Source organism: Spermophilus citellus (assembly GCF_964194105.1).
Source record: "Spermophilus citellus genome assembly, chromosome: 1".
In the NCBI taxonomy this organism is placed as follows: domain Eukaryota; kingdom Metazoa; phylum Chordata; class Mammalia; order Rodentia; family Sciuridae; genus Spermophilus; species Spermophilus citellus.
In genome coordinates this window covers 288,413,097-288,431,851 of record NC_138182.1, presented here as the reverse complement: position 1 = coordinate 288,431,851, position 18,755 = coordinate 288,413,097, and the positions used below count along the sequence as shown (strand labels likewise).

Below are 18,755 nucleotides of genomic sequence, written 5' to 3'. Positions count from 1 at the left end.
GCACAGCTGTGGGGATCACAGCACCTCCACGCACCTCCACGCACTCTCATGCTGCCACTCATGCCCTGCCACGAGTCAGCCATGCCCACAACTGTGCTTACCCTCCTCAGACCCTCCCTTCCCATTCATTCTTACACCCAACAGAGTTCCCACACACCCTTGCCATGTTCACACGCACCCAATAAGTAATTGCACTCAAACACACAGACGCTCACACTGCTTACACCAAGTGTCCACACACCTTCGTACACTGTGCTCACAGGTGGACACACACCCTCACACTGTCACAACCTCATACTCTCTCACACACCCTCACACACATCATCTCACTCACATGTACACACACTCATTTCCACTCTCACTCTCATTGGCATCTGCCATCACACTTATGGTCACTCTAGAACATAGCCACAGCCTCCAAGGTGACAAGTGGTGGCCTTGCCACCTCCTGGCCCCCAGTCTACATCTGGCCAGGTTCCTGGACAGGAGGTGTCAAAGGAGGCTGTCAGCAGGCTCAGGTGATGGGGGCACATCCCCATCCCACTTGTCTGATCTCCCCATGTGGTGGGAGGAAGAACTGACCCAGAGGTCACCTACCCAGCATGTGGCATAAGAGATTAGATGCAGCACCAGGTCCCAGGCTCTTGGCCAGTGCTGAAATATTGGCATCTTGCTTCAGGGAGAACTCTTCCTTTCCCACACTGTGCTCTCCTCAGGCCCTCCGTGGTTGGATAGGGTCCACCCACCCTGGGGAAGCTGCACCTCCTGTATTAGACACAGTTCAGACTCCTCCAGAAACACCCTCTAAGACACACCAGGGAAGTTCCTATGTGGGCGCCATGCTTCCTCGGGTTGGCATATGACCATGGCACTGGGCACGGTCCTTACCTAATAAGGGCCTCTGTGGACATGGACCTCTTTCCCAAGAGCTGCAGCTGACCAGAATTGGGCGTGGGGCCCTGGGCTTCTCTTCTGAATCCATGAGGCCCTGTGGCAGAAGTCCTGTGTCGCAGTTTCAGAAGGTGCAGCAGGGGCTTGGCAGGACCTGTTGACCCAAATGTCCTGAACGACAAGGTGGCTCTTGCTGTGGTGATCCTGTCTGCAGTGGGGGTCCCCGGGTGGCTGTGGTGGCTGGGCCACCTCAGGAAGCTTTATGAGAGGGAGTCACATCTTCCCTGGTCACTCTACTCCTGTAGAACCTGTCCCTGTAGGCCATGGTTCTTGGAACTGCTGTCCTACTAAGTGAGGGTGGACAGTGGAAGTGGGGTCTTGGGCTTTCCTCCTGTTTGGCTGCTTCTGCCCTGGGACACTGCTGTGTATGCTAGGTACCAGCACAGCCGGCTGGGTCCCATGGGCCTCTGGGTGCACCTGTCCCTACACCTCAGCCTCCCTCACAGGTTTGGGCTGGTGAAACCTTGATGCATGGCATGGCCTCAGCATGGAGCTGTTACCACCCACCACCGCTGTCCACCTGCCCTCGTCCCTAGACCTGGGCAGTGGGTCCATCTGCCTTTCCTGCACAGGGGGTTGTGGAGCTGAGTGCAGAGCCTCTGTGGATGAGCAGCTAGGGCTCTTTACAGCCTGAAGCCTGCCTGAAGTTCCAGCCAGACCCCTCCCTGGTGTCGATGGAAGAGAGGCCAGATCATGCAGGGAAAGTCTCCAGTGCCAATGGGGGGCAGAGCCGACCCCCAATTTCTGTTCTGGGTCTGTCTGCCTTTCTTTGCTGCTGTCTCGTTTCCTACCTTCTTTTTCAGGACCCCTTGCTCTGCCTGCACCCTCCTCTCTATCTGTAGAAGATCTAAAATAAACATGATTCAGTCCTATAAACAACTATAAACATCTCTGCTCCAGCTGGCTTGTCCAGCCTTATCCCTGACCGTGGGGAAGGGTGACCACAGGGCTGTCTGACACACACTGCTCTGAGGTCCAGGAGCTGGTTTCACGGGAGCCTGGAGCAAGGAGGCTGCCACTTTCCAGGGTCACAATGCTGTCCAGAAGCAGAGATGGCTTGGTCTTTACGATTCTCCTTCACTAAGAACACTTGGCCAGGCGGAGGCACAGGACCTCTCTGTAGCCACTGGTGGGATGGTCCCAGGGCACAGTATCCTTGGTATGTCTCCTGGGTATGGAGAAAGGGTCTCACAGCAAGGAGGTAGGAAGGGTGGGACACCTTCAGGACTGGGTGGCCCAGTCCAGGTCACAACCCTCCCTGCCTTGCTGCAGGTTCAGCTGTTTCAACTGTCTCCATGGTAACTCCTCACACGCCGGCTATTCCAAAAGAGCCTCTTTGGGATGCAAAAAGTCAACCTAGTGAGAACTGTTCCAGTTGATTCTGCACCAGCTGGAGGGCTGCTTGGGGTGTCCCTGCGAATCTCCAGCACCCAACATGGCTGAAGTTCTTGGGGTCGGTGGTTGGCAGACCCACCCCCTGCGTTTTAGAAGGGGGAGGATGTGGGCTGGTCTTCAGGCCGTGCCGAGCACAGCAGGGCAGGGGAATCCTGCTGGTTTCCAGGGCCGGCCCTGATGGCGCCTCTCTGGCCTGGGAAGGCAGCCTGGGGGCTCAGAAAGAGGGCTGCCCACTCTTTCACGGCGGGGGCCCACGAGGCCGTCCTCTCCCTGCGGCCCTGCCCGGGATCCGCGGACAGCGAGGATGGCAGTGGGCAGAGGCGGTTAACTGGGGTCACAGAGACCCTCGGCACCTTCGCTGGCTCCCAGAAGGGACACCTGCTCGGAGGAGCCGCCGGCGCAGGCTGGGCTCGCTGGGCGGTGCCGCGTCCGGCCCCGGCAGCTCCACGCTCCGCTCGCACGCGATCAGCCGCCCTCGCGTGACGCGGCCGTGGCCGCAGGAGGAAGCGGCGGCGCCCGGGGCACGCGATGGGCGGCGGCCGCGGCTGGGGCGCGAGGGGCGTGGGCGGCGGCAGCTCCCCGGGCGCCGCCCGCGGCAGAGCTGGCCCCGCCCCTCGGCCCCCCGGAGCGAGCCCCGTGCGGCCCGGGCTGGCGGCCTCTGGGCTCCGCGTCCCCTGCGTCTCTGCTCAGGGCACCCGACAGGCTCAGTGATACCAGGACCTCGGCTGTCTTCCAGGGCCTCCTCTGCGCTGCCTCCTCTGCGCTGAGGGAGAAAAACTTAGGGTTTATTAAGGGATTAAAAGTCAAGTGGCTTGTACTCAGTGCAGTGAACAGAAATCCAGTGCTTCTTAGCTGTAGGGGACTCGGGCGCTGGAGCCAAGGCTTCTGAGAAAGGGAAGGACAGAGAGGCCGCCATGCAGCCACCATGTCACCGTCTCCTGGGCTCGGCCACCGGAGGGCCTCACCTCCAGGGGGTTCTGCACCTGGCACCAGAGGGTCTGATCCCCCAGCGTGGCTTCTGGGGGGAGTGGAGGTTGCCAGCCCAGTTTCGGCAGAGTGAGGGCTCATTCTGTCCTCCATGCTCCAGCCCATCCTGAGGCCAGGCCCAGATCTAATGGGGAGGCCTGTCAAACAGCATCTGGACCCCAGAGTGTGCAGGTGGGCCTGGGGCTGGAGCCTGTGCTTCTGACCAGCTCAGAGCATGCCCATGTGCTGGTCCCTGGACACCAGAGTGCTGAGAACCCAAGGGAGATGGTCAGTGTGTTCCACATGGACATTGGACAGAGGTCTAGGGGGAATCACCTGGGAGTGGGAGGCATGGCACTGAATGTCTGTAGCCTGCACCTCACCGTGGGTAAGTGGCAGGACCCCACTTGTTCTAGAATGGGGGAGAAGCCCAGCCCAGCCTGAGTGGGAGGTGAGGCAAGCTTCATTGAAGCACCACTTTTATTTCTTAGCAGCAGCATAGTCCACTGCAGCCTCTCCAGAACAAGGTGGGCTGTGGACAGGCAGTGGGTCTCTTCCGAAGGTGCGGGTCCCATGCTGGCTTGTTTTTGTTTGGGCTGGGCTCCCTGGGTAGTGGGGGTGGAGTCAGCCAGCAGCCCACCTTCATGGGAACCTGGCTCCATGCAGGAACAAGGGGCTTCGGGGTGCTGCTTTGGAATCAGAGCTCTGTGATGTCCCTGACAAGCGAGAGGGGGCAGATCTGATGAGAGTGGCACCAGATGAGACAGTCCTTCCCAGGACCAGTCCCCAAATGGAAGATTCCCCAGTTGCCCTTTTGGAAAAGGAGCATGATTCACGTGCCCATGTTACCAGTTTATTTTATCTTAAGATCAGAACAAGTACCTAGGGTCACATCTGTCTGAGAGGACAGGGCTCCCTCGATTGAGGTGCAGCTCTCCTCCTCAAGTCTGAGGGGCGAAGGAGGCTGCTTCCCGCCCCAGCCTTTCTACAAGGCCAAAAGTGGTAGCCACCTGCGATCCACCCTCTGAGCACCTGGGCCAGCTCCTTACTGGGCCCCTCTGGCCCCTCAGAAACCAGGTGGAGACTCCTGATGGCAGTGAAGAAGCTTGCTGTGGAGTTAGAGGCCAGAGCAGTGTCCCAAGATGAGCACTTGCTCGACAGGGCTGTGAAGGAGTCTGAGTCCCCTCAGACATCACCCCAAAGCGATAGGGGCACCCCCAGACTGCTCTTCCACCCCCAGGCCCCATCCTTGGGCTTCCTTTCCCACCATGTCTTGTCTGGCCTGTGTCTCGGTCCTGCTCATGCCAGGTGAGGGGAAGAGAGAATATGCAGGGCACAGGGGGACAAAGGGGCTTTGCCCAGCCTGGGAGGGGCATGGGTGGGGCCATGTTGGGGTCTACCAAGGCTTGAGTCTCAAGAAGGAGCTGTGAGGACCCTGTGAACTGGGTTGTAGACAGGACGTAGCAGACACTGGACTTCATCCAGGGTGCTGGAGTCAGGGGCAGACTGAGAGCAGCTTCTGGAGAGCAGAGCTGGCAGGTGGCCCTGAGGGACCACTTCCCATCTGGGCTCTGTCCCCCATGCTGCCTGGGGCCTGGTCCCTGTTCCTGCTGCCCCCACCCCACAGAACTGTAGGGCTTTCCAGAGCTGCTGGACAACTCTGTGTGTCCTGTACAGGGTGGCAGCCCAGCCCAGACTGGATGTCCAGCAAGAACCATGGGGTGAATGCTGGGGAAACCAGAAAAGTGTTGCTTAAGAGGATCCACAGCTGGCCTGGGGTCTCACGAAGGGCTCACTGTCTGCTCTTCTCTGACAGCCGTGCAGGAGACACACGTGCAGTCGGCCGGGGCCTCCTCACCTGGAGACGGTCCACACAGAGGGTCCCCCGTGCAGGAGGGACGGCTGCTGTTGGAGGTGAGTGCCCACTGAACGGTGGCCCTGTGCAGCCTGGGTATGCAGGAGGCCCTTTGAGTAACAAGGAGCTGAAGTCCCCACATTCACTCTTGCACAGCGCCTGAGACTGTCCCCAGGTGGCTTAGGCTGGGGTCTGCAGGTGGTGGGCAGCTTCTTGGGGCCAGGCCCCCAGGCTGGAACAGAGCCACCCTGGCCTCATGGCCCACCTGCTGGATCAGGACTGTTCCTCATTCTTCCTTGTCTGGTCACTTGTCACTGAGACAGAATGTCGCGACCCCCTTGCCCGCAAGGAAGACGCAACACCGGGAATCTTCTTCCAGTCGTTTATTCAGGTTCTCGAGATCTCTTACACTCTACTCTCTTCTTCATCTTCCTTCTCTCTCTTCTTCATCTTCCTACCTGAATGCTCCTACCAGCCTTAATAAAGCATCTCAAGCCCCAATGCGAAGCTGCCACGTGGAGCTTTCTCATAGGGTGTTAGAAAACCACGCACCAACTCTCCCAATTAAGGAGTTGTTTGTCACAAACCACAGTCGAGCCAGCGCCATCTTGTAATGGCGACCGCAGTTCGCAGAAACGGCTCACTACAGTTCCCCCTTTTGTTTTCTAAAAACAATACAGGCGAGAGTAGAGGTCCTATCCCACTGTGCAGAAGTGGCTGCATAGTATGGCTCAGCCCCAAGGAGGCGCCTTCCCCAGATCTGAGACCATATCAGCCGACGCTTTTCTCGTGGGACGGGGCGTGGACGCGTCTAACCCGCATGCAATAGGACATGCTCTCCTTGAGGTCCACTTCAAGGATCACTCAAGTGCAGTGCCTTGCCTCGCATCCTGTATCGTGATGGACGGAGGGGGATAGCCGAGGCTGAACTGTGGCTGTATAGAAATATAACGACAAACAAGTTGGTAACACCCTAAAAGAAAGGCACGGGTAATCTGTGCAAGCCAGACTTGAGGTGAAATGCCATTACTCATACTAAGCCTTCAACCAGGAACCTTATCAGACCCAAACAGGTCAGGACGTTCCCACATGACCGTTATTGGCTGAATATGAAAACAGACACCACAAATCTTTCAAGGCCTTGTGAGCTCCTTCAAGGTCTTGTGAGCTGGCCTCTTTGACATGCACAAAAATCAGGGCTGGATCCAAGCCCTGGGGGCCGGGGGGAATCCATGCCAGCAGTTCCCCCCCTTTTGTTTGTTGCACGTCAAAGGGAATCAAGTAGCCCCTGTCTTAGGTCGTTCACTGCCCCTACACTGTTTACCCGTCTTTGGGGAGGCCCCATTCCCCTGTCTTAGGTTGCAGTGCAAGCGTGAAAGTTGCCCGTCTCTGGGTACTACAAGATCAGCTTGTTGTTGCCAAGGCGTTCAGTGGTATCTATTCAGCCAGTCATTATTGGGTCTTTAATTGGTTCCGGTTCAACAAGGCATAGAGTAAAAATAAAGAAGAAAAAGGGGGCAAAAGGAGGAAGGCATGAAGTAGGGATCATTGTAGAAAAATCATCTTCGAATTGGTCGGAGACAAACTTCAGCAAGATCATCCTTGGTCTGCAGGCGTTGATAATGGATCTGTATTGGCTTAGAAGTCAGAATGTTAATTTGGTCTTTAATAAATTGTGTCATTCTCTTACCTAGGCAGGGGCCTACAGCAGCTATAAGGAGGAGACCGAAAAGCGGTCCCATTACAGTGGATATCAAAGGAGTTAACCATGGGGTATTTTTAAACCACTGTTCAAACCATCCTTGTTGTGCTTCAAACTCCTTTTGTCTTTTAGCCAATCTTTCCGTGACCTTTTCCATAGTTTCACGGATTACCCCAGTATGATCTACATAAAAACAACACTGTTCCTTTAAGGCTACACATAGTCCTCCTTCCCTTAGGAATAATAAATCTAGTCCCCTCCTATTTTGTAACACAACTTCTGAGAGGGAGGTGAGGGACTTTTTCAAAGCAGTAATTGACTTGGCCATGGCTGTTAAATCTTATAGCTGGGTAGAGAATAACATTTAAGATCTACAGTGGTATTAGAGGATAATTTAGACAGTATTACTACCCCTTCATAATAGGGCGGCCTGGAGGTCAAGCATAGTCAGCAATCTTGGGTCCTGTTAGGACTAGTGGCATTGAGAGCGAAAAAGGCTCCTTGGATCAAATCAAAAAGACGATCTCCAGTTCCAGGGTGTATGGGCCCAGGGGCACAATCAAAGGTTTGATAGCCCACAGTTATTGTTTGACCGCTGGGGGAAGATATTACTGCTGGGGCTATAGGCTGTTTGGGTCCAGATGGGGCCTTTTGATCTCCGAGCACCTGATTGGGTCCTATTAAACTTCCAGTAGGCTGTTCTGTGGTCAATTTAAGCCGAAAAAGCAGGCCAGGATTGTACTGTCCGGGGGTGCAAACACCCAGCCCCCAGAGATATCCTTAAGTCCAATCTGGCTGCTGTTTTCCATTGGAAGTAAACTGAATAGTAATATCTGATTCTCCCTCTATTGTTTGCCAGAAATGGGTAACATCATTTTGCCAGACATCATTGGTGTGTAAGCCTCTAGGATTAACACTTAGACTAGGGGAATGAATGAATGGAGCACACACTGGGCATAAGGAAACAATTTGTAGAGTCTGATCACGTGAGCACCCCGCACAGAAGCGTAAGGATTATGCATTTAGATGGAATTTAGCATGGAGCTAAGGAGTTGATCCGTTTGTAATTGTTCCATGATAGTAAATTGTCTGCCAATATAAGGGGTTGCTTCAATAACTGAGGCTAAATTAGCAACATAGAGACTATCAGTATACACATTAAGTGGGATGGAATTGTATAGTTTAAGGGCCATAATTAGAGCCTCAACTTCTGATATTTGGGCAGACAGTCTAGGAACAGGGTGTCGAATTACTTGAGATCCATCAAAAACAACAGCAAACCCCCCTCTTGCTCCGTCTGTATAAACAGTCTGAGCTCCCGGGATAGATTTCCCTTTAATAATTTTAGGAGAAATAATAGGACATTTTTTTGAGGTCTTCTAGAAGTTTATGTCGGGGAGAGTGATTATCAATTTGACCTTTGAAATTACAAGGGAAGAGACACCAAAGATCATGTTCTTATCATATCCTGGGTATAAGGTTGAATGAGAATGTCAAAAGTCTTTCCAAACAGTGCATCACCCAAATATTTGGCTTTCCAGATCAAATTTGTCACTAGTTCATAAAAGGGAGTTATCATCCGAGAGTTAGAAGCAGGTAAATGGACCCAATAGATGGGACCTATTTGTCAAAACACTGTAGTAGGAGTTAATTTTGATGGCAGGATTATAAATGATAGGGGCATAGAGTAGTTTATCTGGGTAACCTGCGTGTCTTGTAGGGCCTTCTCTATTAGTCTTAATGATTGTAGAGCCTCAGGTGTGGGATTCTCTTGTAGGGCCTTCTCTATCAGTCTTAATGATTGTAGAGCCTCAGGTGTGGGATTCCTGACTGAGCTGGGGAAAGGGTCTCCTTGGAGGAGATCATACAGAGGCTTAAATTCCTGGAAAGAGAGGAGTTGGCACTGTTGTCAAAGTTATAAACATACCTCTTAAGAGAGGGGGAAAGGGAGAAACCTTTAGCAACTTGACGTTTCTCCCAAGAATGATCCTGACAAGGCGTAAATGTTGGGGGGAAACCAAGATTAGGGGTACAGTAAGGAGAGGCCTTAAAATGAGTGGCATTATAAAGACTATTAGAAGAAGGAGGCACTGGGATTAGTACCTCGGAGACAATAGCCAAGGTAGTTATGTTTAAAGCAGAGCTATTTACGGGGGTTCCTGAGCCTGATTGTTCCCCTGAGGCTACTTAGCTCAATACAGCACTGAGAATGCTCCCTGAGACCTGACTGGACCGCAATGGGTCCTTCCAGTTAATCAAATTCTTGGTCTTAAGGCTAATACAATGAGCGTTCCCGAAGCCAAAACAAGAAACTCCTGTGAGATTAACTTGAGATTGATCAAAAATGCTTTCCACCTGAGTTAGTGTGAAGGCGGCATCCACTCCATAAGTGCGCACAGACTCCGCCAGGGTCTTCAATTTATCATCTTATGAGTTTAACATAGAAACCTGTGGAATCAAATTTTGTCTGAAAAAGATATCTTCCGTTAGCATTTACAGGTAGGCATTTTTTTAAAAATACAGTTTCTGAGTAGCTCCGGTAGAAATCTGAAATGCAGCAGTACAGGTTAGTGGCTGGAAGGCGGGACTAGAAGTCCTGTCTGAGTGACTGTGGAAGAACCAATCGGTAGCCCCCAAGAGTGTGGGAGGTGGGACCAGGAAGTCGCTCTTCCGCCAGGCAGCCCATGGTTACCATGGTGATGCAAGCAACACGGAGTCCGTCGCTCACCCTCAGGGCAAAAGTTCCCCAAGATTTCCTAGCCGACCGCACCTTGCCTGATTTTGTTTGCATTTTTCCCCGCCTGGCCAAGCTCTTACTGCGGCAGCAGCCTGCTCTGTTTCTGGACCATCCCCGCACACTCCGGCTTCCGGGCCGGGGCGGGCTCCTGTTCCCTTTTCCCGGCTGCAGTGGGCGTCCCTGGGCATAGATCCCAGGGTCATAATTAATCTGCTGCTGCGGCACCCATGGCACAGCAACAAAAGGAACACAGAAAACGAAAGACACAGACGACAAAAAAACACAGAAAACAAAAGTGAAAGTACACATAGCAGCTGCAATAAAATATGAGGCCTACGGGGTCCCGCTCTCGGGGACGAGGAGTCCGCTCAGGGACGAGGGGTCCGCTCACGGACGAGGGGTCCGCTCACGGACGAGGGGTCCGCTCAGGGACGAGGGGTCCACTCACGGGACGAGGGGTCCACTCACGGGACGAGGGGTCCACTCACGGGACGAGGGGTCCACTCACGGGACGATTGGTGCACCACTCCTGACGACTGAAAGTTCTGATTTTCCCGGGTCTCGGCACCATTTGTCGCGACCCCCTTGCCCGCAAGGAAGACGCAACACCGGGAATCTTCTTCCAGTCGTTTATTCAGGTTCTCGAGATCTCTTACACTCTACTCTCTTCTTCATCTTCCTTCTCTCTCTTCTTCATCTTCCTACCTGAATGCTCCTACCAGCCTTAATAAAGCATCTCAAGCCCCAATGCGAAGCTGCCACGTGGAGCTTTCTCATAGGGTGTTAGAAAACCACGCACCAACTCTCCCAATTAAGGAGTTGTTTGTCACAAACCACAGTCGAGCCAGCGCCATCTTGTAATGGCGACCGCAGTTCGCAGAAACGGCTCACTACAACAGAACCTAATAAAAAAAAAAATAAGACATTTATTTTCCAAGTTAAGCATCCAGAAAAGTCAGCACCAAGCTTCTCCATGTGGGTTCCCCCTGGGCTGGCAGTAGAGCCAGGTGGGGCCATTCTTGTCTCACCAGAAGTTGGGCTTTTCTCTTCCTGGAGGGAGTGCTGAGCCCTGGGTGCTGGCTCTCCCTGGGCCAGTCCTGCCAGCTCTGTGACCCCTTCAGGGAGCAGGAAAGAACAGCCTGTGGGGGCCGAGGCCTACCACAGGGGCCTGCAGGAGCTGGCGGGAGGGATCTTGGGTCTGACGTGGAGCAGAGCCAGGGGGTGGCCTCAGGGCCAGTGGGCAGTATCCGTCTGTCCCCCACATTTGCTGGGCCAGCCTGGGCTGTGCCCCCAGGTGACTGTGCAGATGGAAGGTGTGGGCAGATCTCTGTGGGGGGCTCCTTGTGGGCTCTGCTGACCCCTGGACCCTCTGCAGCCCCCTGCACCCTTTGTAGCTGGATCTGGGGGAGTGGGCTGTGGGAAGGCACTGGCCATCTGATCACCCATCACTAGTGCCCAGGTGTCAGGCCCACCCTGTCCTCAAGTGCTAGATCTTCAGAGCCACCCACAGACAGGCCAGCACCCTCAGGCGAGGCTGCACCTACTGGCCTCGCCTCCTTCCCTCGTGGCTTTTCTTGAAGTTTGAAACTTGCACAAAGCAGAGAGGAGAGGGCTGTGGAGGGCCGCGAGGGTCAGTCTGTGCCCCTTGTTCAGGTGTCCTCACTACTGTGCTGGCCCTACCCCTTCAAGTCTTGCCTGCGAGGTTCATTGGAGCCCTCTGGCCTGTGTCTGTAGTTTCTTGACCTTCCCAGTGCCCAGGGTGCCCAGAACACAGCAGGCCCAGAGGGGGATCTGAGGTCCCTGGCCTCTGCCGAGGGAATTCTCTGATGAGAATCGATGGACTTACGAATCACATTCTCTGCCATGTCAAGCACAGGAAGGAGCCACGTCCTCCCAGTTTCCAGGGTTCCTCTGACTCCGTGGGCATCTGTGGAAGCTCAGCCACCTTTTCCTGAGCCTCCATAAGCCCTGGACCTGAAAGCCAGGCGCCTCAAGGGGGGAGGCAGGCCTTGCTGACTTCTGTGCTGCTGCCCAGCAGCCTGAGGGCATGCTTGGAGCCTCCTTCTGGGAGCTTTCCCCAGGAAAGCGGTGGAAGGGGCCTCAAGGCTGGAGGTCAGGGTCTACTGCCACCTGATCCCTGGAGCCCTCAGAAGCCCACCCACCCTCCATCGCCAGCCAGGTCAGAACGGGTTCCCCCACTCTGCTTTGCAGAAGGCAATTCAACAGTTACTGGAGAAGGCAGAGAACAAGTTCCAGTTCTACCTTGTGGGTCCATGTCTCTGTGTCTCTGTTTCTGGACATTTGCTCTGACTGGAACTGGGTGGGTGGATCCTCCGCCTCCCATTTCTAGTGCAGGGACTCTCAAATGTTGGGGCCAGAGGTACTTTCTGAAACTTAAGAATCTTCCCAAACAGCAAAGTAAGTGAATGAAGCCACAGAAACGCCAACATCACTCTTCCACCTGACCCTCCACCTCTGAGAGACACTGGGAAGGAGGGCTCCTGGCAGGGGTCGTGACTCCAAGCTGCCTAGCTGGCAGGGGCCGTGTGAAGAGCCTGTCGATGTAAGACGGAGACTCAGCAGCAGGGCCCTCAGCCTGTCCAGGGTTCCATGGGCTGGGCCTGGCCTGGCTATTTGGTCCCCATGCTTTAGGCTCTTGGGCCCAAGTCCTGGGCTCCTCCAAGGCCAGCGCCAGAGGCCACCCCAGTGTGTACCTTGACCCAGGTGCTGAGTGGGGCCGGGCAGAGGAGGGAGATTGGGAGGGACATAGGATGGGAAGGGCTGGGGCCGGAGCCTGCACAGCCCTGTGAGCCCCTGTCGTCAGGGCCATAGGTTCTCAGTTCTGTGCTGGGTGGGCCCAGCGCTACTCAGTCAGAGCCGGGACTTGCCTTTTGAGGGCCAGGGGCTTCCATGACAGCTTGGCTCTGGTGGGGTTGTGGTGGTTGGTTGGCTTTGTGGCACTGGGCCTGAAACCCAGGATCTGGCCTTGGCTGGGAAAGTACTGAACCACTCAGCTCCTCTCTGGCCCCGCCAGGGTTCTGTGTTTTCAGCACAAAAGGCCTGTGTGTGTCTGCTAGCTTTACACCTGAGTGTTTTTTGCATTTTTGTTGCTACTATTAATGGACTGTTTTTAAATTTTAAGTTTCTGTAATTTATTGCTAGCATCCAGAAAATCAATCTCTATCTTTTTTTTTAACACTCTCTATCTTTTAATTGTTACATTCCAAGCATTTTTATTAGAATGACCATTGATGTTATTGGACTCCAGGCTGCATTTTATTTTTGGTCTCCCGATTTCATCAGTTATGTCCCTTTTTGGTATGGGAATATTTTTTAGTGTTCCACTTTATCTAGTGGCTTTTGAATGTATATTTTATTTTATTATTTCTTAAGTGCTCTAAGGGTTATGATATATGGCCAACCTGACGTTTAGAGGTAAGAGTCTGGCACTTCAAGTAAAACCTAAACACCTCATGCCAGGTACCCCCTTTGCCCTTTCCCTTATGTGGTGGACGTCTACATACATGAAAACCTTCAGATAATATGACTGTTTCTTTCTATAGTCATACTTTAAGAAACTTAAGAGGTCAGGCGAGCCTGTCCTGCTGCTGCAGGTCGTCTCCATGTCTGATGCTCTCCCTCATCCTGAGGAACTCCATGGAGCACTGTTAAAGTGTAAGTTGCTGGTGATGAGCTCTTGGTTGTCTCTTTGGTAGTTTTGCTGGGTATAGAATTCTGTCAGGTAGTTCTTTTCTTTCAGCACTTTGAAGATGTCTATTCTCTTTGGTTCTCCATGGTTTCTGATGAGAAATAGAGTCATTCAGATTATTGTCCCCTGTAAATGATGTTTCCTTTTTCTGTAGTTGCCATTAGAGCTATTTCCTTTTCTTTGGTTTTGATTTTAATGCTTAGCTATGATGCATCTTGTTTGAATATTAGAGATTGTTCTGTTTTAGGTTCCCTCATCTTTTTGAACCTATAAGTTTATTTCTTTCACCAAATTTGTGGAAATTTCAGCTATTTTTCTTCAAAAAAAATTACCGTGCCATCTCTTTGTCTTCCATTTCAGGAACTCAGCTGAAACAGATGTTAACTCTTTCTGTATTTCCTCATGGCTTCCTGATGCTCTGTTCTTTTTCTCTAATATTTTCTTTCTCAGAATGGATAATTGTTATTGAATTGTTTTTAACTTTATAGATTCTTTTCTCTCTCACCTTCATTCTATTATTGAGTTCATCTAGTGAAGTGTTTATTTCATATTTCTGTGAGTTCTAAAATTCCCATTTGATTCTTTTTTATAGTCTCTTTCTCTGTAGAGACTTAATTTTTTTTCTGTTTGCTTGTCTCAGGAGTATTTACCTTTACCTTGTGGAGTGTGATGATATTTGCTATTTTAGAATTCTTACCTGATAATCTCACCTTTGTGTCACCTCAGAGTTAGCTTCTGCTTATTGTCCTTTCCCTTGAGTTCCTTATTCTACTTGTTAGTATATTCAGCAACTTTGTATTTGATGTCGGCAGACCAATAACTCCAAAGGTGTCCACATCCTGATTCTCAGAGCCTGTGGGATTGATTTATGTGGTCCGAGGGATGGTGCCGTGTGATTAGGGGGAAGACCTTGAGGTGGGAGATGGCCCACCAGAATCCTGAGAAGGGCAGGACCTTTCTCACCTGCATCCTTCTCAAACAGAAGAAGGGTCAGAGACGTCACCCTGCTGATTTTGCAGGTGGAAGAAGAAGGAGTGGGCCAGGTAACGGGGGTGGCCCCAAGAAACAGAAAGGCAAGGAAATGGGTTTCCTGAAGCCTCCAAAAGATCGGCCGCCTGTTGGCACCCGATTCTAGTCCAGTGCTGTGGCATGAATGTGGCTTATTGTTCACTTGTGTCCCCCAAGGATCCCTTGTGTTTGAGGGCTTGGTTCCCAGGGTGGCACTGTTGGGAGGTCCTTAGGTCATTCTGAGCATGTTCTTGGAGGGGACTGTGGAACCCTGGTCTCAAGTGGGGCCAGGTGAGAGGCCCAAGGGCCAAGAATCCCCAGTACCTATGGCATAAACAGAAGGCAGGCTGCACTGCCCACATCTGGGGTCCTCCTAGGGCACCAGGTTACACCCACGAGTCACATGGTCCCCTAGGCAGCAACTGCTGGCCTGGGATGTCTTTGCTCACAGTGAACCCTGGGATAGCTGACAGTGCTGGCAAGACAGTGACAGAGGAATCTGGGGGCTGGGGACATAGGGGGCCAGCCAAGGTGGACATGGGGGACTGAGGATGGGTGAGCAGGTAACAGGTGGGTCACCAGCAGTCCAGGCCAAGGAGATCCTTTTAAGGGTGGAAGTACTCCATGTTCTCCGTGGTTTTTACACATGGTCCTTGGGCACAGAGAAAGCCACAGGAGTCACTAAGCATGGTGGCCCCAGGTACTGGTTCCTCAAGGGAAGCTGTCACCAAGCAACACCAGGAGCCCACCACTGCCGCAGTCTGGCTGGGCACAATTCAGGAGTCACTTGTCAAAAGAAACTAACTTTATTTTTAGAACTACAAACGCCAAACAAAACCGCTCCTCAGGAAACAACCCTCAGAGCCCAACTGCCACCACCGGCTTCCCACAAGCCTCTCACCCCCACACAAACCTCACCACCTCCCACAATCCTCCTGCTCTTGAGGCTGATTGGCTGGGTAGTGTGGGCGGAGCCAAAGAAGTCCCCCAATGAGCAGCTCCGTGGAGGAGCCAATCAGCTAGATGTTGCTGGGGCCGCTGTGAGCCAATCATCAGCTGGCAGTCTGAAGGGCAGGGAAACAGCCCAATGAACATCACCGCAGAGGAGCCAATCAGCTAGATGTTGCTGGGGCCGCTGTGAACCAATCATCAGCTGGCAGTCTGAAGGGCAGGGAAACAGCCCAATGAACATCACCGCAGAGGAGCCAATCAGCTAGATGTTGCTGGGGCCGCTATGAACCAATCATCAGCCAGCAGCTAGAAGTTTGCTGGCAGCTGGAAGTTTGCTGGGGCCCCTTTGGCTGTGGCTCTCAACATCTCCCCCTCTCTGTTTAAACAACAAGCATGTGGCTTAGGGACCGTGCCTGCCTTAGGTTGTCCAATACTACATATGGTCCTTACCCGTCTTCGGATGAGCTGACCTCAGGGCGTCAGCCTCCTGTCTTAGGTTGGTACCATTGTAATTGGATCTTACCCATCATTGACTACCGGTCCAGTACAGCCACACCTGTGGAGAGGTCTTTGTCATGACAAGCAGAAGGGAGGAAGATACACCAAGCCAATTGATGGCTCTTGTTGGAAAAATTGTACCACTGATTACATCATCAGCAAAAATACCCCAACACTACCACAAGTCGCTGCACCAACAGATAGTTCACAATGCATACAAGTGAGTTCACAATGCATACAAGTGACACATAGTTTAGGCAAGTTCTGCAAGCAGTTCAGTGATGGCTATTGCAGAAACTGTAGATTAGTTTTATCTTTGTCTTCACCGGCACTGGGATGAAGATAGGAATTCTGGCAATAATGGCTAAAGAAAAAATTATGTAACATTCCAGAAGGCACTAAAAGAAAACAATTTTCTTAACAATTTACACTGTCTTCACCGGCACTGGGATGAAGATAGGAATTCTGGCAATAATGGCTAAAGAAAAAATTGTGTAACATTCCAGAAGACACTAAAAGAAAACAATTTTCTTAACAATTTACATTATCTTGAAGAGAATTATTAAATATAATGAAAAGGTAAGGTGAGAATTATTAAATATAATGAAAAGGAAAGGTGAAAGTAAACAAACAGATCTGTTAACCTCCTTTTTTGTTTACATATTAAAACAATTCTTAATAGTTATTTACCCAATTTAAATTAAACCATTTAAATCATGTGAATAAAAAAAAAAATATTTGGATCCATTTTTTCATGAGCGTTCATCATATATGATATATGGACATACGTACATTCAAACATATAACACAAAACACAAGTGTGCACACATAATATAATACATATAACACATAACATAATAGTAAAGGCCTTATAACTTTTTACAGGTGAAATCTCCATTGCAATGTTTAAAAACTTTATAGTCAAAAAAAAAAAAATAGAACTGATCAGCAAAACATTAACCTAGGTCTGTATGAGCTCAAAAAACAAAATAGAACTTCATGATATGGGAAAGGGCAATAATAAAATAGATATTGAAAAAAGCATCCTGGTTCTGTCGCAGATGTAAGGATAGCCAAATTGGAGTTTTGGATATCAGCTGTTATGGATTTGAGCCAAATCATCTTCTTTTTGGTCTGTAGAAATCGCTTTAGTTAATCTCTCTGGAATCCAAATCGGCTGCTGTTCTCCCTGTGGAAATACACAAACAGGCCCCCGACTCCAGACAATCACTGGGTCAGGATTTTAGTTAGTCTTTCCGGAATCCAAATCGGCTGCTGTTCTTCCTGTGGAAACACACAAACAGACCCCCGACTCCAGACAATTACTGGGTCAGGACCTTTCCATTGTCCTGTTAGAATATCTTTCCAAAGTACCTTGGGCTTATGTACATTTTTTGGACACATATGCCTTTCTGCAGCACTAAGTCCTGATGAATCCAAATTTAAAAAGTTTAGAGTAAAAAGGGTTATTTTAAGTTTATCTTTGGGGAATATATACCCCTTCCCAATTCCGTCTTTTTGCTTTAATAAGTACATTTTAATAGTTTGATGAGCTCTTTCAACTATGCCTTGTCCCTGTGGATTGTATGGGATTCCTGTTATATGAGTAATGCCAAATGATGAGCAAAATTGTTTAAAAGAGGTAGAAGTATAACCAGGGGCATTATCTGTTTTTAACTGTTTTGGAATGCCCACAGTGGCAAAATTTTGTAAGCAATGAGCTATAACATCTTTAGTTTTTTCTCCGGCATGAAGGGAGCCCATCAAAAATCCAGAAGAAGTATCAACTGTAACATGCAAATATTTTAATTTTCCAAATTCTGGCAAGTGTGTGACGTCCATCTGCCAAATATGGTTAGGTATCAATCCTCTAGGATTGACTCCAAGATTAACTTATGGTAAAAAGGTCACACAATTTTGACATTGTTTTATTATTTGTCTAGCTTGTTCCTTAGTTATTTTAAAACGCTTTTGTAAAGTATTAGCATTGACATGGAACCTTTTATGAAAATTTATAGCTTCTTCTAGTGTAGAGAAAATATGTGTGTCATGTGTAGTTTTATCTGCTAAATCATTGCCCAAACTAAGGGCTCCAGGCAATCCTGTATGTGCCCTGATATGTCCTATAAAGAATGGATCTTTTCTGTCCCAGATTAAACTTTGTATAGTGGAAAACAAAGAGAAGACAGTAGAAGAAGGGGAAATTCTACCAGCATCTTCAAGGGATATTATAGCATTAACTATATACTGACTATCAGAAAATAAATTAAATACAGAATCTTTAAACATCACAAAAGCTTGTAATACTGCATTAAGCTCTACCTTTTGAGCTGATTGTTTGGGTACTAAAAATGTAAAAGTTTGATCAGGTGTAACTATTGCTGCTGTACCATTATTTGACCCATCAGTGAATATATTTGGAGCATTCATGATAGGTGTTTTTCTTGTCATTTTTGGAAAAATTACAGGATGCAATGACCAAAAAGACAATAAAGGATTAGATGGTAAGTGGTTATCAAATGAAACATTAGATTTGCACATGATTATTGCCCAAGTATTTAACTCATTAGCTAATTCATCAATTTGATTCATAGTATATGGAGTAATAATTTTATTGGGAGAAATTTCAAATACTCCCTTTGCTGTTTTTATTCCTTTTAGTATTAATTGTCCTACAGCCTCAGGATACCTAGTAAGAATAGTGTTAGGAGAATAAGATAAATGTATCCATAATAATGGACCTTCTTGCCAAAATACTCCTGTAGGAATATTTTTTGTTGGTAGTACAATAAATAATAAAGGCAAACTTATATCAATTCTATCCAAATGCATATTTTCCATATAGGTTTCAATGATTTTTAATGCCTTTCTTGCTTCAGGCCTTAACATTCGGGGTGAATTTGGATCTGATGGACCTTTTAGGATATCAAATAAAGGTCCCAATTCTCCTGTTGGAATACCTAGATAAGGCCTTATCCAATTT

General features: G+C 49.9%; 1 protein-coding gene across 1 annotated transcript in view; it reads left to right on the top strand.

Annotated features, from left to right (window-relative positions):
- The window catches only part of AHRR (aryl hydrocarbon receptor repressor), a 101,492-nt gene that overhangs the window by 39,840 nt on the left and 42,897 nt on the right, over positions 1–18,755 (top strand). Inside the window, exon 4 of the mRNA XM_081289223.1 lies at positions 5,129–5,226. Within this exon, the coding sequence (XP_081145349.1) occupies positions 5,129–5,226 (98 nt within the window). The remainder of the gene's footprint in view (positions 1–5,128; positions 5,227–18,755) is intronic.